The sequence below is a fragment of the Sturnira hondurensis genome, unplaced genomic scaffold (genome assembly GCF_014824575.4).
Source record: "Sturnira hondurensis isolate 20B ecotype Veracruz unplaced genomic scaffold, ASM1482457v3 Scaffold0022215, whole genome shotgun sequence".
NCBI classification, from domain to species: domain Eukaryota; kingdom Metazoa; phylum Chordata; class Mammalia; order Chiroptera; family Phyllostomidae; genus Sturnira; species Sturnira hondurensis.
In genome coordinates, this window is record NW_028094846.1 from 7,304,941 (window position 1) to 7,327,482 (window position 22,542).

The 22,542-nt window shown below is 51.2% G+C and overlaps 1 protein-coding gene across 1 annotated transcript in view; it reads left to right on the forward strand.

Moving 5' to 3' along the window:
* Positions 1 to 22,542, forward strand: part of PAPPA2 (pappalysin 2) — a 180,619-nt gene that overhangs the window by 57,327 nt on the left and 100,750 nt on the right. The window contains exons 3-5 of the mRNA XM_037035167.1: positions 9,715 to 9,860; positions 17,492 to 17,785; positions 19,397 to 19,589. Coding sequence (XP_036891062.1) covers positions 9,715 to 9,860; positions 17,492 to 17,785; positions 19,397 to 19,589 — 633 coding nt within the window. The remainder of the gene's footprint in view (positions 1 to 9,714; positions 9,861 to 17,491; positions 17,786 to 19,396; positions 19,590 to 22,542) is intronic.

The window sequence follows — 22,542 nt, forward strand, 5'->3', positions numbered from 1 at the left end:
ATAAGCTAGAGACATGTTTTGGAGTCATCATCACACAAGAAGCAGTAGGAGTGGACATGTCATCCTAGGAGAGTGTAGAGGGTGATGAGTAAGAAAGAGAGGCTGGGCCTGGGGAAAGCAGTGCTTGAGAGAAGAGAACAGGGGAGAAGAGGGCCCGTGAGAGGTTATGGGAAAGGGCGTTGTAAGATAGGAGACGAACCAGGAGCATGGCGACATACCGTGGCCAAGTGAAAAGGAAGCTCTAAGAAGAAAGTGGTCTTTGATGCCAGATGCCTCGGCAAGGTCAGGGGGGTGAACACAGAAAGGTGTGCAGGATGAACGAACAGCTGGGAGAGTATCGGTGACCTCGCCCTGGACGGCTTCACAGAATGCTGAGGATGGAAGAGCCGCCTCAAGTTGATACATATAACTTAAGCATACATGCAATTGATAACTAACGCAATTTATCATTATATCCAATATCACATTTATGAATTCCACATCTAGGAACCAACCCGCTAGTGTACTTCGAAAGCATGGCTAACCGCAGAGGTTCTCTGGTTACTTGGAAGTAGAAGTTAAAATGACCAGACATGGGAGAAGGTGAGCTTGGGGGTGTTTTCTCAGGAATCCCAGCGAGGCAGTCTCCCTGCGTCTCCCTAGTAAGGGGTCTCCTGTTCCCGGTTCTCCCACGGTGCCATTTCACAGCTTCTGGGCTTCTCAGAGTTCCCTGCCCAGCACCTCACTTCCCACTCTGTGGGGATCCCCTCACCTTCTGTTCGATGGGAAAGCAGCCGAGAGATGCCTTTGCTCAAACATGCCATCAACCCTCAAAGCCAAGCCACTTGCTCACATTCTTTCCTCGCTTTCCCTCCCTTCTATTGCAGGGGCCCGTGTTCCTGTCTTCCAGGAGGTTCTGGGAAGGTGATGCCTAAGACTAAAATTCTGGGACTTGTGATTTATGGAGAGTTTCTTTTAGCAGAAAGGGGAGAGGGAAACTGGATAAGGCAGAGCAAGGGGACAGGCAAGCCTGTGGTCTCAGCTGGCATCTAGCAGGGACCTCCGGGGCCAGAATGAGCCCAGCATGGGGCCCAAGCATGGGGCAGAGGGCTGGCTCTTGCAGCCCTCCCTCAGTCAGGCATTACCTGGGAGCGCCTCTGGGAGGCATGCTCTCCAGCGAGGCAGCTCCTGTTCGTCCAAGGGCAATTCTCCGAAGGAAGCAGCCAGCAGCGAGCCGGTAGCTTCAGACACTCACAGCAGCTGGGGTCGGGGTACCTGCTCTCGTGGGGCAGCATCCACTCCTGTGCGAGCTGGGTCTCTCCTGTTGGTTTCGCCTTTGAATTCTCTTAATTATCTCTTCCTCTCTTTTCATTTTTCTCTCCCTTTACTGGTGCCTTTTAAAAAGCTAATTTAGCCCTGGCTTGTGTGGCTCAGTGGATTGAGTGCCTTCCTGTGAACCCAAGGGTCGTCGATTCGACTCCCAGTCTATAGCACGTGTGTGGCTTGTCGACCAGGTCCCTAGGGCGGGGCACAGGCAAGGCAACCACACGTTGATGTTCCTCTCTGTCTCTTTCTCCCTCTCTTCTTAGATCTAAAATATATATAAATAAATAAAGTATTGTAAAAAATAAATAAAAGCTAATTTAGTAATGCTTCAATTTCCCGTGTAGAAACTGGCCATCCTTCTCCGCACCCTCAACCCCTGGCTTCACCGAGAGGTGCTCGTCTGCGCCCATTAGCTTCTCTTCCCTGAATCCCCTCACCCTCCAAGCCACCGCAGTGTGGTTTTGGCCTCTGTGGTTTTCCTGAAACTACTTTTGCCAGCGTCTCCAACCTTCTCCTCGTTTCTACTGCTGATGGAGGCTTTCCTGTTCCCCTCTCACTTCACCGCCAGGGGCATTCGGGTTGGTTTTGGAGACCCCAGCCCTCCTGGATCCCTCCCGAGCTCTTCACCAACTGCTTTTCGGATCCCCTTGCCAGTGATCCCCTTGCCGGTTCCCGCTTCTCCGCCTGTTCCTCACAGCGGCCACTCCTTGGGGTTGCCTTCTCTGCCTTCTGTTCCTCTATCCTGGGCCGATGGAGGCTTTTGAGGTGTTCAGGGAAGATCACCCCTTCACTGTCTCATGATACCCGATTCAAGAGTAGATATGTTTTTAAACAGAGCAAAATTAATAGACTCTCCCCTGAGACTTCGTGATTGCACAAGTCTGGATACGTGTTTGAAAAGGGACTCTCTCTTCCCCGACCTCTGGTTCCCTAAGCACATGATGTGTGCTGAGTATACCTCACTCACTCCGTAGTTTTTATTACCGTCTCTGCACCAGTGTTCTCTGAATGTGTATACCGCTCAGATCTAAAGAGCCGCGTGTACCTGTCTCTACCCAGCATCTATAATTTGATGATCACAGGTGACTTCAGGCTGCCACCCAGACCTGTTCCTTCTCCTATTTTCAATGTCAGGGAATTGTGCTACCCAGTGACTCACTTTAAAAGCTCAGGAATTATTTGGGACCCTCCTCTTCCTCACGCCACCTCTTCCCATTGGTCACTGCTTTCTGTAAGTTCTGTTACTGCGTGGCTTTCAAAGGCAGCCACGCCCCCCGCCTGTGCTCCTCAAGTCTGTTCTCCACATGGTCCGAAGCCCAGTCGTGTCTCTCCCTTGCTCCAGTGCTCTCTGAACTTCTCACCAGGGTTTGCAGGGCCTTTCAGGTCTGACTGGTGTTCTCTCTAGCATCCTTTCCACCTCCCTCCAGCTCTCAGGGACTACTTCCCCCTCTTGCCCAGGCATCGGGCCTTTGTATCAGAGGCCCTTTCTCCAAGGGTGTTGTTCAGCACCCTGTCCTCATTGTTCAGTCCAGGGCCTGAGGTGTAGTAGATGCTCAGTAAATACTTTCTGAGTTGAGTGTGTTATCCTGCCTCCTAAGTCAAGGCATAAAGTGTATTCAGTGATCAGTTTTCTTACAGGATCTGTTGGTCTGCCCCATGTCAACGGAAAAGCAAGTTCAGTTTGGTGCATGTGTATTATCAAAAAGAACTAACTTCAGGAGTGTGTGGGTGATGTATTACAGAAGAATGTTTTGCTTGAAAATAGGATTTGAAGAAAACCTTTCAAAATGTTCTAAAGCAATGGAAGAAAGAGTTGGAGGAGAAAAGAAGAGCAAAAACATGACTGAAATAGTGGATGACTTCATGGGTCCTGGCCATTGGTGGGAATACACTGTGTCCGCTCCAGTTACCCACAAGGACCACTCCTCTGGGGAAAACCTCCTATTTTTTAAACCCAGTGTGATGCCTGTGGAATGACATTGCCCATTCCTGCTCAGGCCCCGGGAGTTTATCACGTACGGTGTTCTTGCCAAGAATCTGCTGTCTTCAATCACCAAAAACATTGTCCAGGAGGGTGCGTTTGGGCCTTCGTCTGGGGTGTGTGTTTGCTTCTCAGTCTCTACCAGAGGCAGCAGGTCCTACGTTTGGCTCCTTTGGATATAACTGGACCCTTGTGGTTCAGGGGGTTTTGTAGCAGGGCAGTGTTGGTGAATCTGGGGGAACGGAGGGTTGGGGTATTCTCTGTTTCGTCTTTCAATTACAGCCCGTCTCCTCCACTGATTCATTCAACCAATATTAGAGGAGTGTTTGACAATATGCAAGATGTTGCACTGAGCCCTCTCACCGTGAGAAAGGCATGGTGCTTGATGCCTGGACACCCCGCCCATCTAATGAAATAAGGAATGCTGTGGCGCATATATATATGGGAAGTCCACCTCGTAGGTTGACATGTGTGTACGGTTTTAAATGACGACAATTGCATCGAGCTTGCCATTGTACAGCCTGCTTTCCTACTCAATAACATGTCTGGCACATTCTTTCATTGTAATAAATGGAATAATAATAGACCCAGATAATTTTTAATGGCTTCTGGTATGAATATTATGTGCTCTTAATTTAGTTTGCTAGTTCCATTTTAAAGGAGATTTATAGCATTTCTATTTTATTATTATATTCTCTGCGATTATACTATTTAAATAATATACCATGTTGTTATACTATCACGTTATTATATATTTTTTGCTATTATGCTCTTCTTGCTGGTGCCTATTTCAGACCTGTACAAACATCGTAAGAGAAGTATCTGGAGGCAGAATGTCAACCGTTGGCATGTACTGCCTGCGCAGGCGTACATATTTCAATTACATACTGTAGTTCACTGTGTTACAGACTAGACTGAATGATGGTGGTTCAGACACAGGGGCTGATCTCAGGCTGCATGATCACTGTGGGCCTCTCAGAAGAAGTGAGATAGAAAACGGGCCTTGAATGTCAGGTACAGTGTTGTTCATTGTACATGTAAGGGTAGAACTACTTAAGCAAAGCAGGGACACCCTTCCCAACCCACCCCCCTCAAAGCAACCAATCAAATAACCTCAAAACCAAAAAAATCGAAGGCATACTTGACATCAGTGTACAAATCACTTTAGCTTAATCAGTGGCATAGTGGTGCTAAGCCAAGCTTGGAGGGTAGGTCGGGGCCTGGAGTAAACGTCTTTGAGTGGCAATTTAAAGAACTTTATTGTGGCCACAGGGAACCAAGAATGAATAGGGATGTACCAGTTTTGATGTTTTGCAGAGGGGACTGGAGTGGACATGATATTAGAGGAAGAAAAATAAGACATTTTAGTATGTAACAAATAGGTCCTGTAGGAGAACTCCATCCTGCAGAGTTTCTCCTGGCCACTGCGGATGAGAATAAGTTCATCCCGGACACAGTCTTATTGTTCTGGTGGAAAGGGTGTGGCAGTTTCCTCTAGTGGTAATTGGGAGAATGCCCAAGCCCTTCTCCCAAATGGCTTTTATTCGGATTGGTGTGTGCAGGGGTGTACAGCAAGCACACATAGCTCATCAATCAATGTCAAACGCTATAGTCTTACAAAAACAGGTATTATGTATAGATACCAATTGAAGGAACACAGATATCTGTGCTAGGTCAGGGTCTGTGAGTCATGCTGATGCCAGAGGGTATTTAAGACATGTTTCATGAGATACATGTCTTAAGGAGTTCACTTCTTATGCCTTGAACTTAAACATCCAGTTTATATCAACAGGGTTATGCTAGGCAGAGCAGGTTTCAGAGGACAAAATGTACATTCTTTCTCAGACCAGAATTGCCCCCCGGAGCCATTCATTCTAGTACAACGGCTGCAGCTGCCTCTGGCATTGTTTTCAGGCGAAGTCAGGCAAGGGTAGCAAAGCAGCCAAGACATTAGAAGACCTTTTACAGGTAGAATGAGGACTCAGGCTATGACAAAGCCAAAGGGTGGGGGTCTTTCTGCCCCTTCTCTATAGTCCCCTAAATCCTTCCGTGATGGTCCCTTTGCAACTGTGCCTGTCTCAGGTTGTTCCTCTCTTGAAGAATCTTACCCCTCATTGGCTAACCGTCATCTGCCCTGGCCAAGCAGGGGGAATGAGGGAGGCAGGGGTTGTGCTCCTAGGTCCAAACTTCTGCCTTTTACAAGGACACCGTCACAGTGGACGAGGGCCCACACCTCATGCCCATCCTCACTTGATCATCTGCACAGAGCCTGCTTCCCAGGTCGGTCACATTCCCAGGCACCAGGATTATAGATGTCAAAGATGAAACCCAGGTCTCAGTGGGGTTAGAGGGGTAGGTGCATGGAAAAAAGAAGTGCATGGGAGGTGAGGACATGAGTCTTTCAAGACGTTTGGATTGAAAAGGATGAAAGAAAAAGAGGGTATTGGCTGTGATTTCCTCAGCAACCTCTTCCACAGGAAAGGAAATAGAAATTGGTACGGGAGTAAGTGTTTGAGTGTATGTGTCTGGGGGAGAGAGAAACAGAGAGATCTCTTGATGAATGGCCTCAGTTTTAGCCTCAAAAAAGGAGGCGGGATCATTTATTGAGAGTCCAGGGAGTAAGAGGTGGAGGTTGGTGGGGGAGGACAGGCACGGGAAGATTGGTGAAGGCTTCAAATAACTCCTGGAGAGGAGATGACCATTGGCCAATGAAAGTACAGATAGGCAGAACTAAAGAGCTACATCAGGTCGGGAATGTTAAAAAATCAGTCTGAGCCAGGGCGACAGTGTGAATGGAGTGTGAAGGTCATTGGAGGTAACAAGGTCAGAAACAAGACTGTGTTTTCAGTGGGCGTTTCACAGAAATGCTGCAGTTTCCTCGGGTGGCAGGCACTGGGGGAGGGGCGGACTGTGAGCCAGGCTGTGTGCCTGCGGAGCAACCTGGAGTTGGGGGATGGAAGGAAGTGGGGAGTGCGTGGTGACGCAGTGAGGGCCGTGGGCCTGAGAGCAGGAGGGATTTGACAAAAGGAAAAACACAACTGAGTTTCTGGAGCTGCTCCGTGCACCCGGCAGAAACCTGGTCGCTACTCTGGGGGCCTGTAAGTAAGACCCGTGGTGTGGGCCCAGCAACAGGCTGGTGGAGCAAGACAGAGGTGATGTTCACCAGGAGGAGGAAGCATAGATGGTGACACAGGTGGCGGCTGGGGTGAGGAGGGAGCCCTACTGTACTTTGGGGCAGAGAGCCATGATGTGCATGGGGTAATGACAGCAAGGCTTGGATTTGACCAAGCCGCAACATCCCCGCTTTGGCTCCAGTGTTTCTGTGAGGGAGCTGGCTGAGGGCGCGGGAGGCCGCCTGGCCCTTCTCCCACTGTGGGATGCAGTCAGGACCTCCCTCTGGACAGGGCTTGCTCAGCCTGGGGGGCAGGGTCGCGTGTCCCATTCTCAGGGCACGCACGTGACCTTCATGTCTTGTCTGTTAACACACTGCTTTTTGGTACTGGTTCACCTTCCTTCAGACAGCTCAGGATCTTTTTTCTTCTTTCTAGCCTTATTCTTGGATTATTTCTGTCAGTCTATGAAAGAGTTAGTCAGTTGACTGTTAAACTACAGCATCCTTTCATTTCACTCTGTCAAAAGCAAAGCCAGAATTGGAGCTCTTGGGTACACTTGGATGTTGGCATGTGGCTGGGGACAACGGTCAGGGAGCAAGGCAGAAATTACAATGAATGTACCAAATCTGGGGTGGGGAGCAATGGACTGGGGTGGGCTGGACACTGGGCAGTGGTCAGTCCCAAACCAGTGGGTCGCAGTCAGGAAGTTGGTGAGGTAGGTGTGCATTCTTGCAGGGAGCGTGTCGGAGGTAACAGACATGAGCAGTGAGCACAGCAGTGCAGTATGTCAACCTCAAGGAGGGCTTGTTTCAGAGACAGCTTTTGGAAAAATAAAGGCGCAGCTTGGCTTTGGTGGGTCCGAGCCCTGCAGGAGAAGATACAGTGAGCACAAGGGTCTGGAGTATGGAGGGGACGGGGAAAGGCAGATCCTGGCAGGAGTTAAGCAGATCGGTGCGGCTCGTCTCTCATGTCACATGCAACTCTGGTCAGTCCGTGATTCTTGATTTCTGGGACATTTATATGTGTCATCGTACCTTCCATTGGATGTCAAGTTCTTTTGGATAGTAAGTCCATCTCTTAATAAATGACTTGTGAAGCAGGATGTTAAGTTCTGTGTTTATGAATAGTGTCCACTTTTCCCCATGCTAGTTCTGAGGCAGACTCGGGTCCGGTTCATTGGCAAGCTGGCTGTTTTCATTTGTTCCATTTACTGTCTAAAATGGTGCACATGTGTTATAATAGGTGGACATCCTACAAGCAAAGTGGACGCACTGACCCTTCTTGGTTCAGGGAATCATCTGGGCAAAATCCTTGTTTTCAACAAAACAAGGCATTGTTCTAGCCATTCGGTTGATGACTGTTTCCAACTGTCTCAGGCGTTCTAATGTGTGTTCTCTTCCTTGTACTCGGCAGCTTCCATCTCTATTTCTGTGGAGCGCAGGGGTGACCACACCCAGGGTGCCACCAGCATGACAGAACCACTCTCCTGGGGAAGGATCGTTTCCGGCTGGGCGAGAAGTGGGAGAGGAGTAGAACCAGCTAACGAGCTCTGTGGAGGGGGAGGAGGCCTCCTGGCCGGTGCTCGGAGGGGACCAGTGGAGCTGCTGGGTTGAGGGAGGGCAGAGAGGGGGTGGTGGCAGCCAAGACTGGTACCGGGCAGACAGAGACACCAAGAACACACAGATAGCCCAGAGAAACCGCACCGGGGCCAGGGGTCGGAAAAGTAGGGGCGGGGAAAAGGGANCCTTTCTTCCAGCCTGTTGAAACATCTCCATGCAGAAGAATTATTTGATGCCATCACAGCTCCAAACCATCCATTTGTCAATGCAGGGAACTAATTATTTTTTAATAAAGGAGAAAGGGAAACAGGATATGACTAATGTTCAGGGAAAAGCACGCGACAGTCTGAAAAACTGTCTCCAGGAAAGCAGCAGAAGGAACACCCCTCCGATGCATCACATCTGACATCACCTCATGGAAGTGGATGATTCTGGGAGGTTGAGAACTGTCTTTCCAAGATATTACAACTCAATAAGAAAGGGTATTTTTCCAATCCATTTTCTCCCAAGCATCTCTGGTGGTTCCAAAGCAAAATCATTTTTGTTTCTTCTATTTTTCTTTTTGGTACTGCTCTGAGGGATACGGACACGGTCCTTGGGAATCTCTGCCCCTTGGGCACTCCTTGCCCGCGTGCCCCGCACGTGGGTCAGGTCGATGGCATCAACGGTGTGTGTGGTTGGGGGACCGGGCAGGCGAGAGGAGAAGGGGCCTGCTGCTCTAACAGGAGCCTCTGGGGTGGGAGGTTTCATCGTCCGCAGCTCGTCTGCTGGAACAGCAACTGTGAAGCACAGCCCAGCGCAGGCCGAGTGAACTGGCGCTCCAGCTGAAGCTGTGCTGAGCACAGTCCCTCTTCGGAGTGGCGGACCGTGGTTTCGCTGTCCCTTTTTCGAAGAGCTTGTCAGTGAGCGTGGCAGGCTCTCTTTGCTCACAGTAAAGTTTTACGCTTCCCTGATGCCAGGCAGATGAAGGTATTTGATGATATATGAGCTTATGAAGAGATCACATGAGCGTTTCCCCGTCGTTTTTTTAATGGGCCACGGGGCATGTGTTAATGGACCATTGATTCCGTGTGTAAACCTAACATTGCCATGTGCTTTGAAGACCACCAATGAAGATACTTGGTTTCATAAGGAAGTTGAAGTAGGGGTAGAGTTTCTATGGGCTAACGGACTAGAAAGAGAAAAAAAATAGTATAATCAGTATTCCTTGCAGTAGCTTTCTGATGTCCTCTCCTACCTATTGCTCATCTCTTTTATTCTTTTACTTTGTTTCGTAGCCACTAGTTCCCCTTTAAACAATAATGCCTGGAAACAAGCACGCACTGGAATAAAGATTCGTTGGTCGTCCTGTCTCAGTGTTGATCGCACAGTGGGATGGAGAGAGCCAGGGCCCCAAGGCAGAAGGCCCTCTCCAGCATGGCCTGGGGGTCATTCTCGGGGCCCAGGACTGGGAGTCTCATTGGGTTTATCTTGAGGAAATTATGCGGGTGTGGAGTGGGGATTTGAACACGAGGTCAGATACTGAGGGTTCACGTAAATATGTTAATGCTAGCAAGGTAGTACCTCACTGACCTTGGAATAATACCCCCACTGTGTGCTGGCGCCTTTTTTGTGCACTTCCTAACCGTCTGGTCTCGGCCTCTCTGTCCCCCTGAAGGCCGCACTGGGGGTGCCAGAGTCTGCGTGGTGCAGCGCTGTCCCCCACCCCCCGTGTGCGGACCCCGTGTGACACTCTCTCCTCTCCCCACCCCCCCAGGACCTACATGAGCGTGAAGGAGCTAAAGGAGGCGCTTCGGCTCAACAGCACGCACTTCCTCAATGTCTACTTCGCCAGCTCAGTAAGGGACGACCTTGCAGGTGCCGCCACCTGGCCTTGGGACAAGGACGCAGTCAGCCACCTGGGTAAGTGCCGCATAGACCAAGTATGGTTGCAAACAGGAGGTGGCCCAAAGAGAGTTCATGAAAGAGAGCTCGGGGGGGAAAGAAAGAAGAAACATACATTTTACTCAGTGAATTGGCTCCTTTGGCTGAGGATGGTTTGTTGGGGGGGAGCGGAGTCTAAATGTTTCAATGCGGACAAGTGAGAGGCACTAGAGCAAAGGGCGGGGGGTGCTCAGGGTGCTCCAGACTGAGCCTGTAATTGGGATGGGGACACAGCGGTGACGTGGGACGTGATCCGTTTTATGTCTGGGAGGTGTAACCTATTAAACTAAAGGAGTGAAGACAGGAGGCAGTGGTCTGAATAAGAGAAAGAATAAATAAAATAGAAAGTCAATTAGAAAACATAAACAGAGCCAGAAGTTTTGGGGAGAGGGAAGAGGAAAGCATTGATAACCCCCTAGAAGGACTTACGCACGAAGACATAGGAGAGAAGGACTGTGTGACCACAAAGAGGGTGAAAGAGGTAAATTCTTACACGCACTGCAGACATCACCAGGCAGTGAGTATCCTCCACAAATGTCGTTGGAGGAATTGGACTTCCACGGGCAAAAGAAAATGAATCTTAATGCGAATCTCACACCTGAGTACAAACGTGAACTCAAAATAGACCATAGATTTGAATATAAAAAGCAAAGCTATAGAACTTTCAAAAGAAACATAGGAGAAAATCTTCAGAGCAGGCTTGCATGAAGAGGAAACTTACACATAACATCAAAAGCGTTGTCCTCATAAATAATAACGGATATATTGACCTTCATCAAAATTTAAAACTTCTTCTCTGAGAAAGACTGTTAAGACAGACATGTTAGACTTGGAAGAAACCGTTGCAAACCATACCCCTCACAAAGGATTCGTATCTAGAATATATAAAGAACTCTCCCAACTTAAAAGTAAAACAAATATTCCAGCTAGAAAATGAACAAGAACAGGAATGAACTTTTTACCAAAGAGGATACACAAATGAAACATAAGCACAGGAACAGATGTTCAATGTCATTCTCCATTAGGGAAATTCAAGTTCAAACCACATGAGATATAATGAAACCCTTGCTAGAACAGGGTATGGCACCGGGGATGGAGTCATTGGTGGGGTACACTGGCTTGCTGTTGGATAGTCACTAGACTTACAATGGTGATCACATTATAAGGCATATAAATGTCAGGTTACTACATCGTACACCTGAAATTAATATGATACTGGATGTCAACTATACTTTAATAATATAGAGAGGGCAGTGCAGACCGAAAAAGCCGGTGGACACCAAGGTTCAGGCTTTTAAAACCTGGACATACTTAGGAGTGGAATGTACCTGGCTGTCCCAGTGCTCCTCACGTTTATTTTTGCTCCCTCTGACCCTCTAAGAGACTTTGGGGAACACTCTGCACCCCGCATACAGTCTGACCTCTAAAGATTCAATCCTAGGTTTCAGTGGCAGCGAATAATAGAACTTCTGGTGTACTGCTTTAAATTGTTGACGTCTTAAGTTTACTTTTCTAAATGTACCCTTACTTGCGATCACTGTCATCTATTTAAAACAGTCTGTGAGCAGGCACGTTCCTACCGTTGGGAAGTGGCCACTGATCCTCCTCCTCTTTGAATTTGTGTTTCCGTTTCATCTCCCCTGTAGAACTTTGTACTCATGCAGCGTGTATGTGCTTCTTTTCTCAGCCTTTAATTGCTTACCTGTTTGTCTGCTAAAGCCATAGTTTGAATGAAATAAATCTTTTGCAGTAAGTTTTCTAGCTAGACTTTCAATTTCGATATGGTTGTGTGTTTACATGGGGTTGTAGAAAGGACACAAGAGATTCACCAGAGCCTGTCCCCGTTTTCCTCCAATGGTGGTGTCTCACAGAACTGTCTCACACCATTGCACATGGGACATGGACACGGACACAGATCACAAGTTTTAAATTGGTGACGGTGTCTTCTCAGCTGAGTTAACTTTTGAAATGATTGCGTGTCCAAAATTGATAAAACCCACATTTTGAAGTGCTGATCAATGATGAGTACACGAAATAGGAATGTGTATTTTAATGAGCTGAGTGTGACTTCTTTCCCACATTAGTCCTGGTGTCTATGGATGAAGATTAATTATTGCTGTAGCAAGACAGGGTTTAGTATCCATGATCTCGCTGTTAAAAAGTTCTGTAGCTCTCAGCACTGAGAAACGCTGCTCACATAAATAAGTAAACAGGGTGGTGGGGTACAGGGAAGAGTTCCCTTTGACTGAGTGAGCAAGTGGGGTGCTGAGGTGGAAAATAGAGGGAAAGGAGGTGTGGATGGGGAGCTGATTTGGGTTTGGGTGTGTCAGGCGTGGCATCTCTACAAGTCTGTCTCTGAAGGGGCTTAAACAGAAGCAGGAGAGGGGCAGGGCATGGGGACATCCTAGCCACCAAAGGAGAGAGAGGTTAGAGGAAGTCCTGGGGTCCCCCAAATGCAAGGGCCACAGAGGTGAGGTCAGTAAAGGACATCCTGGCCAGGTAGAGAAGAGACTGTCACTCTCTGGCATAGGAGTTAGATACTTCGGAGTGTCCTGGGCCAGCCATCTTCCTTCACTGTTCCGGAAAATGTCTCTCCAGCCAGGGAACATCCAGACATCCCCATTGTAGCATGAGCAGCACTGCCCGGTGCGCGTGGGACCCAGGAACCGCGTGGGCAGAACTTGAACCTGGCAAAAGCCTTGAATGATAGAGTAGATAAGTCCTTCATGTAGACAGGAGTAAATGGGCTCTTTAGCAGATCACCCCTTGGGGCCTTCGTTTCCTCGTATATATGAAATGGGGTAATAAGCATGGGGAATAGTACCTGGTGCATAGTAGGGCCTCAAAAATATTTGCTTTATGAGTAGCAGCAGCAACAACAGCAACAGTGTAGAAGTTTCCGATATTGTGGAACCACAGACGGTTGGAACCACAGGTGGGAAGTCTTTGGTCATCTCAGCCAGGTGGTTTTGGCTAGCGGGACTGCAGAGAGCCGGGGGTGGGGGGGAGCTTTGGCACAGTCAGGTCAGGGCGGAGAAGGTCCTACCTCTGTCCACTGGTCTTCTATTCATGGCACCAAAGCGGAGCAACTCCTCCTGGACACGAGGGAGGAACAGGGTGTGTACACTGCAGTGCTCTGAGGAAACATGAGGAATTCTAGAGTCATGAAGGCTCAGTGGCCTGTGCAGGAGAGGACCCGGGTCTGGGGCTCGCCCACTGGCTGCTGTTGTAGATCATTCCATTGTCAGAAGTCGGCTTTCAGCGGGCAGGCTTGTCCTGGGTGCCTTGGGAACTCACACTTTGGTAAGCATGCTTGGGTATTGAAAATCTTGGAGGAAATTGCCCTGAAATTGGGGTGTCCCAAAGGTAGGTTCATGCGCTTAGAAGTAGGTAAACAAATAATCAGCTTCATGGGTGATTATTTAGATACACCGTAAATAACCTTTATCTCTTCCAAAACATACCGTAGTCATCACTGACTCCTTGCTGCCCAAAACAGTGCCTGACATGGAATAAACTCAAAATTAACAAGTGACTTCTAGAAAGTAGGTTTTAGTGCATGTTCTGTAGTGCCTACAATTCTGACACACAGTTTCATGTGTGTACATGTGTGTTTGGACTGCCCTCATTGAGAGCAGGGAAAGGATTCCATCATAAGTCCTCAGTGCCTCAGTAATGACATCTTTAGTTTTATTAATCAGATGACTTTTCTCCCAGGAGGTAGGAGTAGCGGAGAGCTCAGAGCACTTGACAGTGGGGAGTAAGAATGGCTGAAATGGTATGAAAGGAAACCTAAATAAATAAATAAATGATGCCAGACTCTGCAAAATCTTCACCCTCCACACATTCTCATCTTGGTTTTTTAGCCTTGCCCAGAATAAGGACTTTGTTCTAATGAGACCACAGGCTATAAAACTAAGAAGCCAACATAAGACTTGGAGGTGGAATGGTTTCTGGTGTGGTTCTGTTAAAATCTGCCGCCTCTTCTAGCTCTGTGTTGTTTTTTTTAACTTCCTCCATTTCCTCCCTTTGTGTATCAGTGCACCTCTGCCACTTGCTCCGCTTCTCCCCTGGACCCCCAGGCACACCTCGATGGCTTTGTCCCCTCATTGTGGACAGAGCATTTTGAGGAGTGCGTTGTAGCCAGTGACTGGAAGTAATTACGTGGGCACCTGCGGACCAGCCCTCAGCCTCCGTGTTTTATGGGCATATACTATTCAGCCCTAAAAGTTTTACAGAACGGTTTTACAGTCATTTCCACTTGTGTCTTTTTTCTCAAACTGCCTAAGGTTTTTTGTGTTTTTGTTTTAATGAAAGTGGCTTTGGGAACCAACTGCTCTTCACCATGTGCTGCTCCGTCGGTCTGATGCTGACGCTGGGAAACGCCCCCAGAAGCTGAGCATGCAGCCGCTTTTCGGGAGCTTGGCCGTCTGCTACATTGCTTTCATCTTTTCATCAGCAACGGCCCTCTCTTTTCTTCCCCCACACCGTCCCCTAGACCACACAACAGACCTGTCTTACGTGTCAGCGTGCCCTCGATAATCTCGGCTGAAAGTTCTCCCTGGAAGGCGCCTGGGCTCCCCGGCAGTGCATGAGGCAACAGCTGGCCCACACGTGGCCAGCAGGTGCTGGGTCCAGGGAGCCCCGTTCATAAGCTGCTCTGCGCACACTCAGTGGTGCCGGCAGGGAGTGGGGTCCAGCCCAGTCTGTATACTCAGGTGTGCATGCAGTATAGCTCTTACTTATTCTTCTGTCATTGAACCTAATCTCTGTTTTGAGCCCTGTGTTGCCACGTGGTAGAAGTTTAGTCGGTTGTTTTGCCTGGGGCTGTATCTAATGTGATCATGGCTTGTCAAGGCCAAGGCCATAGGGGAAAGGACCATTGAGTCCTTAGTCGCCAGGTGATGCTGGGCACATGAGACGACTCTTGCTCCCATCCCAGGTCCCACCTTTGGCGAGTCTCTGGGCGTCTCTCTGTCCCCCTCCCCTTTAGCTTCACTGGTTCGCCATTCTCCTCGAGAGCTAGGCACGTCCCCAGGACTTCATCACTGGGGGTGAGGCAGGATCCCACCCTCAGATCACATGCACAGTTTTGAATCTTGGCCCCTGTGCCGGGGTCTCGGAAGGGGCAGCACAGCCCACCTCATCTGCTCCCACCACCACCCATCCGTGCCCACTCTTTTCTTTTGACCACGTTGCTCTTCCTCCAGCTTAGAAGAATCTCTTCCAGGCTGAGATGTAGTGGCGACACTGGTAACTCCAGGCAAGGCTCACTGTCCCGCACTCATGCGCCGTGCTGGCTCAGCCCCAGAGGCCTGTCAAGGCCCAGACGTCACAGGCTTTGGAAACCTCGCAGCCAGAAAAGGACCTCCTTCCCCCCCTTGCTTCTCACGCTGTCCTCTGCCTCCCAGTGGGGTAATGAATGAATGCAGGGGAGTCTGGCTCCCCGAATCAGCAGCAGCACAAGGGGGAGGGAAGCAAGGAGCCCCTGGGGTAAAGTGTTAGTATTTCCAGGTGGTTACCCCTCCATTCAGACTATTGCTTCTTGGTCTCTCCTGTGTAGGTGCTTCTGGCCTTGGCCTCAGCCCCTAGGCAGCCTTGCTGGACAGGAGTCGGGGAGGCCAGCAAAGGTAGAGAGCGCCCAACAGTGTCTCAGACTGAAGCCTGAGGGGCCCAGGGTGGTTGAAACCGTATTTTGGCGTGTCTTCCTATGTCCTGTTTCAGGGTGGTGGGTGCGAGCAGATGGCCGAGGGAGTGGGTCCCGTACCCCCTTCTGACACCACGCAAATCCTCCAAAGATGAGGACGAGCAAAGATGAATGGAGGTTTTGAGTATAGGAAGTGATCGTTGTATTCCCCGTGACTGGAGAAGTGGGAAGGGAAAGGTAGTTGGTGCTACAGGGTAAAAGTGTCCTGTGTACCCACAGCCTGCCTGCAAGATCTATGAAGAATCAGGCGAACAGCCCCAACCCCGTAGCATTTCTGTTCCTCCAGCGATCACGAATGCAGGCTACTGTGAGGAATTTTTGAATGCCAGTATGCCGTCTATGAAGAGCCTGGGCACTGGTCTGTTTTCGACTCTGTCCAAGCCCCGTCTGTCTTCTGGGTGCCCATGGGTCTCCGGGTCAGAACAATGTGGAGACCAAGTGCGAGCAGCTTGGGGGCCGGTGCAAGCTCCCCGCAGGAGGCCCTGTGTCCACTTTGCCTGGCGACGCCTGGTTCTGCTCTGGAAGGCCTGCCTGTCTGTGGTCTCCCTCTTGCTTCTGTTCTCTTGATGAGCGAAGGCGCTCAGGAGGGGGTCAGTGGGGTGGGGCAGACGCGTCCAGGCTGCAGAACGTAATTACAGTGATACGGCAGATGGCCTGATGCGCACCTTGAGTTCCTTTGTTCTAGAAAATAAGCCAAATGCTTCTTTGTCTACATGACTGTTTCAGTCTTCAAAGCAAACCTTCAAGGTAGAAACTGTTGTTATTACCACCGAAGAGATCAGGGATAGCCTTGGGGGCTTTCAAGGAATATTCCGAAAGGTAAGGACTGATGCATTTCCAGTGAGTGTCCACGCCCAAAGAAGGAGCCCTGGTCACTCCAGAGGCTGCCCCGTGTGAGAGAGGCTTCTGTGCAGCCTCTTCTCACATTCCTCTTCAGATTCTGGGCCACAAGCCTCTCCGCCTCACTCAGCCTTTGGTATGAAATGTGTGCGTGCGTGTGCCTGTCATTTTTTATCAAGGCATGGTGTGTGTGCTGTTTTTTATCGAAACATGGAAGAACTTTTGTAAACTAAACCATGAAACAATTCGTGTCTTTCTCCTCCCACCCACGTGGGCGTGGGTGAATGATTAAGACTTACTCCTCTGATAATTCATAACAAGCTTGTCTCAGTTGGAATAGGGAGGAGAAGCGTATGGGTGCCTGTGTGCAGCAGAGAGCAAGGAGAGAGTGACATGGTGGGCAGGAGGCCACATGCATCTCCAGGCAGAGAACCTGGATCCCGGGAAAGGCCACGGCAGATCTGAACTTGGGATGCTTGACCCTTTCCAGCTTTTCCCTTCCCCTTGGGCTGCAGAGAGATGGGACTCTTGGAACACAAAGTGCAAGGCCAAGGTGGTGACAGTCTGCGATAATACAAATTTGCACACGTGGCATTTATAATTGTCTCACGCAATCCTGCATGTTAGCTCTTAGTGGCCCAGGTGAGGACAAAAAGGGGGCTTAGGAATGAGCTGGCTTGCCCCCTCACTGTACAGATGGACGCCTGCAGGAAGGTTCAAGGGCAGAGCATGGTCCTACAGGTAATTAGCAGCAGGACCACATTCCCATCCATAAGTTCTAGTCAGTGCGGCTCCGCGACCTTGGGCTCCAGTGGGAAGAATTACTGTATGCAGCCCGGGACCTTGGGGTTTTCCTGAACGCATACCCTTCCTTCTGTTGTCTTGTCTGTATTATTCTCCCTGGCATGGGGGGGGGGTGGCATGTTTACTGGTCAGCTCAGAGGGTGTTTGTGGCCAGAGGGAAGAGCAGGAACCGAGGCCACCAGAAGCTACAACATGTCCCCACGGAGGCTGACGTGGAACCCTCCATGCTCAGAGATGTTTTCCAAACCTTCCCCTGCAGGTGGCGTTGTCCTGAACCCGGCCTATTATGGGATGCCTGGCCATACCAACATCATGGTCCACGAGGTGGGGCACGTCCTGGGGCTCTACCACGTCTTCAAAGGGGTCAGCGAGAGAGAGTCCTGCGATGACCCCTGCCGGGAGACCGTGCCCTCCATGGACACTGGGGACCTCTGTGCCGACACGGCCCCCACCCCTAAGAGTAAGCTGTGCCAGGACCCGGAGCCCACCAATGACACCTGCGGCCCCACCCACTTTCCAGGGGCTCCGTTCAGCAACTACATGAGCTATACAGGTACGCCAGCCGCCTCTCGGGGCTCGTTTTGGGTTCAGGCTGCATCCGGAGCAGGGGCTGGGAGGGTGGGGGGTTGTCGGGCAGCCCGTCCTGCCTGAGTCCAAGTGTGTTTCTCACGGCCTCCACTTTTCTTCATGTCTCTGAAGAACGTAAAGAGACAGTGAGGTGTTCAAAGTTCTCGTTGACTAGATTCTCCTTGACTAGAGATTAAAAGAAAAACATACATCTGCATTGGGCACCGAAAACAAATGTGGCTCAGTGGGTCGGGCATCATTCTGCAAAGCGAAAGGTCACTGGTTTGATTCCAGGTCAGGGCACATGCCTGGGTTGTAGGTTTGGCCCCGCAGGTAGGAAAGGCCCCCTGTTGCTATATCTCTCCTCCTCTTTCTCCCTCCCTTCCCTTCTCTCTAAAAATAAATAAATAGAATCTTAAAGAGTAAAGAATGGCACTATCCTGGCCTTGGAAACAACTGTGTCCTCTGGTCTTGTCATCCTGGGCTTCGCTTCTCCTTTGCCCCTGACACCTTCTGTGTTTTCAGCAAAAAGTAGTACTGGGTGTAGTCCCCTGTTCATGGATTCAGATTTATCACTTATTCCTAAAATTAGGGACAGATTTGACTTATTGGGCCTATTATAGTGGTGAAGGAAGGAGGCAATTTGTCTGTAAGGTCCAGGGACTTGTTTGGTGATAAGTTCTAGAACTATCCAAAAAATAAAAGTAAATAAACCACAGGACCCTGGTCCTGCCTTTGAAGGGAAGGAGTGGTGAGCTGGGCCTGTTGCCTGTCAACAGATTCCTGTCCAAATCTCACTCTGGTGTGTGATTCAGGGGCGCCACACGCATCAGGGCCAGCGCCCACCCCCGCCCACCCTGCCAACAAGGACACAGTGGCCCTTGCCAGGGCAGAGCGGCCCGGCCGTGGGCCTCGAGGGACAGAGCTATTTAAGCCCTGCCTTTGACGTGGGCAGAGGAAACATCTAAGAAGCAGGCGGAGGTGTCTGACCCATGTGCTTTCATTGGAAAAGGCCCAAAACTAAGGGTGGTTTCCTTTCTAACACTGCAAAAAATGTATCCCCTGGGGAGATGCGCCCAGCTCCAAAAGTGAAGTGGGGACCACAGTGCCAGTCCTGCCGCCTCCTTGACCTTTGGCTCTCTTGCTGCTTGAGCCTCATCACTAAAGACTCACTCACCTTGGCCAAAGCCACTGCGCCCAAAGCAGGTGTCTGCAGCCCCACAACCCTGCCCCAGTGAAAAGGCCGTAGGCTGAAACACTGCCACCTTGTGGCTTCCTGAATAAGCAGCTGTTGGCCCAGAGCAGGCCCTGTGCACCTGGGCCCACCCTGGCCCAGCCCCGGGCCAAGGTAATCGCCCAGGCTTAGAGATGAGCACACGCTGCTCTCTGCTTTCTCCCCCCGTTTTCAGCTGAGACACGTTCTGGAAAGAACACATGTATGCATTCGACTCGACGGGTGTTCATGGAGCTACCAAGAGTGAGGGGTCGTGTTAGGTGCGGGAGCCTCAGCTGCGAATGAGGCAGAAGTTGTCCCCGCCGTGGTGGCCTTGGCAGGCTGAGACCCCCATCTCTCTCGTTCCCTTTTCTGTCTCCGCAGATGACAACTGCACTGACAGCTTCACCCCTAACCAGGTGGCCCGCATGCATTGCTACTTGGACCTTGTGTACCAACAGTGGAGTGACAGCCGGAAGCCCACCCCCATCCCCATCCCTCCGGTGGTCGTCGGGCAGACCAGCCAGTCCCTCACCATCCACTGGCTGCCTCCCATCAGTGGGGTGGTGTACGACAGGTGAGGGGGGCCCTCGCCCTGGTGGGGCTGTGAGTTTCCTCCACTGCTGCTCTGCTGCATGGGGGGGGGGCGTGGCAGTGGGGGAGGCCCAGATAGAATTGTGAGCCAAGCAGCTGCTGGGGTGCCCCTTCCAGCCTGCCCAGTCCCGTCCCTTTGGCAGCAGGGCTCGTGGGCTCCCCGGGAAGCCAGGGGCTCGTCACCTGTGCTCCCACCTTGGCGAGGGGCCTTGCAGATGTTTCCTGTAGGATGTCCCATCTGAGATGGCACTGCCACCTGGCTGCGTCAGCCCCTCTCCTTGGGGGAGAGGTGCCACAGAGGCTTGCCCCTTGCACAGTGGTGAGGGGGGAAGGGAAGTGAGGTGTGTTCTTGTGCTCAGTCCTGGGGAGGGAGGGTGGTGGGTGGGTGGCAGGCTACCCACTGCCACCTGCTGTGCGTCAGGGGCTTACCTGGATCACAAGGGTGTTTCTAGAGCCCTCTCTGCCTCCTGATGTACCCAGTGCCTACCCCACTCACGGCTACCATCTTGTGGCCCTGTCTTTATCTGTTCATTTTTCTCTCCGCCCACTCAGCCGGCAGTGCCTTTGTCTCTTGGCCTGCCACCGTAGGCACCAAACACATGTCTGTTGAAGGAGGAATCATGACATCTGAAATTAGTTTTTACTCATCTTTTGCATGTTGGTGTAAATGGATACCAGGGACATTTTTGTCCAAAGGAGAGAAGGGGGGAAAAAGACCCCTGACCACGGGGGCAGATGGAGGCACGTGCTTTAACAAGAAGGACCAGAGCCCCACCCATGACCTGCATGGGCGCTTTGCGCCCCAAACCTGCTGCTGTCATCTACTGATGGGGCGGCCGGAGTCTGCTTGGCCTTTTTGTGGGGGATGCGTCATGCCAGGCATCCGACCTGTGGTGTCCCTGTTCTGTCCTTCCAACGAGGACAACCCCCACAGGTTAAGCGGGACCCTGGGGGCCTGGGCTGGCCCATGGTGCTAGCCCAGCCCCACAACTGGAGAGAGGTGGATGGGGGGGCATCTGTGGGGCTTCAGAAAGGGGGACCGTGGGATGTGTTAGTTCCATTAATTTAGCACTGCCCATAGACACCCCTCTTCTGTGTGCCACGCTTCCCCTCGAGGTGAAGGCCCCAGCGAAAGGGCTGCATGTCCCTGGAGTGAGTTTCCTAAAAGCTGAGCGAGGGGACAGGGAGACACCGGGATGTGGGGTGGGGCGGGGAGCAGGAGAACCACTTCTCCAAGTTGCGACCCCATCCTTCTGGGATCTCGTCCCCTGCCCTTGAGACCTCGATTACGCCACTTGGGCACCTCCGTCCTATACAGCACTTCTGGTTGTCACAGCCCCTGAGTACTCACAGGTCCTCGTGACGTGTGACCCTTGTGCAGCTCTGGTCACACGGGCCGAGCAGTCAGTCCTCCGGGGGCCTGTGCAAAGCGGAGTTTTATGCCCGTTTATGTAACACATGTAAACAATTTAATCTTTCAGTCCCCTCTCTGCTGCAGACGCTGTGATAGAGCAGACCTCAGCGCTGGCTCCCCGGGAGGCTGCTGGCGGAGAAGGCCGTGCTTGCTTCCTCTCCCCAGCTCGGTGGGCCACAGCGCTGCGGCCTCCCCCCACGTGTGTCTGGGGAGACGCGCATCACATACCCCGCGATTTGTGTCACGCTGGGGGTTATGTTTACTCCTCCCCAGTGGGAATCTGGAGTCCCTGTGTCAGCGAGGAGCTGGGCCGCGCACTGAGCAGCCCCCCCCCCACCGAGGGCCGAGTGCATCGGGGCCTGTGGTCTGGAGTTGTGTCTGCACAGACGGGACCACCGGTGGCAGCTGGAGCACGGCGCTCAGGACACCTTTCCTTTGCCCAAGTCCTGGACACGTCCAGGGGTTTGGAGACTTTGCTCAAAGGACTTAAGGAAGTTGCCATGACCTCAGGCAATTGACTTAATCGCTCTGAGCCTGAGCGCCCCCCTCCTAAACACAGGCTTCTTAGGAGATTGGCAACAATTTATGGAAAGCACCTCGGGGCGCCACACCAGGCGTCTCAGGGGCTGGCCGCATCATTGTGACCCCTCTTTAACAAAGCACCAGCTTTCTAGTATTTTTGCCTGATATAACTTTGTCCTCTACCTGCTGAGAAACTTTGATTCGATGCCCCCATTTTCAGATGCGTGGTCCACAGTTGGGCATCTGAAAAGGTTCAGAGTGTCGGAAACGAGCCTCATGGAGTGACTGTCTCTTGTTATGTAGCCACTGACTGCCCTTTTCCCGGTGACCCCAGATTCGGTGCTCGGAGAGGTCTTCCCAGGCAATAGGAATGGTCTCCGATGCCCGTGTAGCACACACGGCTGGAGAGACTGCCGAGGCCTGTGTCTGTACCAGCTGCTGGGCGTGGGAAGAATGGGCCCCTCTGGGTCTGGACCCCCTCATAGGCGAAGAAGGAGGGGCCACAGGAATCCCCAAAACACCAGTGCAGTGCCCTGGGGCAAGAGCCAGAAGGCTCAGGGGCGCTGGAGGAGAGAGTGTGGGTCACTTGATCAGATTGACTGCCACTGCCAAGGTTACGGTGGGGTGGGTCTTGAAGACTGTGTAGGAGTTTGCTAAACAGAGGCTTGGAGAAGCTATTTGGTAGGTGAGAGAACAGCACGTTTCACCACAGAGCTATTCGAAGGGTTTGATGTGTTTGTGGAATGGTAGGTAACTAGTTCCTTGTGACGGGGCGGGGGGGGGGGGTGCCGCTAAGGTACAGGAAGGAACTGAGGCAGGTGGGGCTTGTGGGGGACCTTGGGTCGTGACGAGATACTCATCTGCGTTCTCCAAGGGTGACCGAGAGCCCAGGGGCATTGCATTTCATACAGCTCTGATTTTACCTATGTGATTAAAAGTGGGGAGTTTAAAACCTAAGTCCACATACAGCAAAAAGTTTAAAAACTGGTGTCTCTTTGGG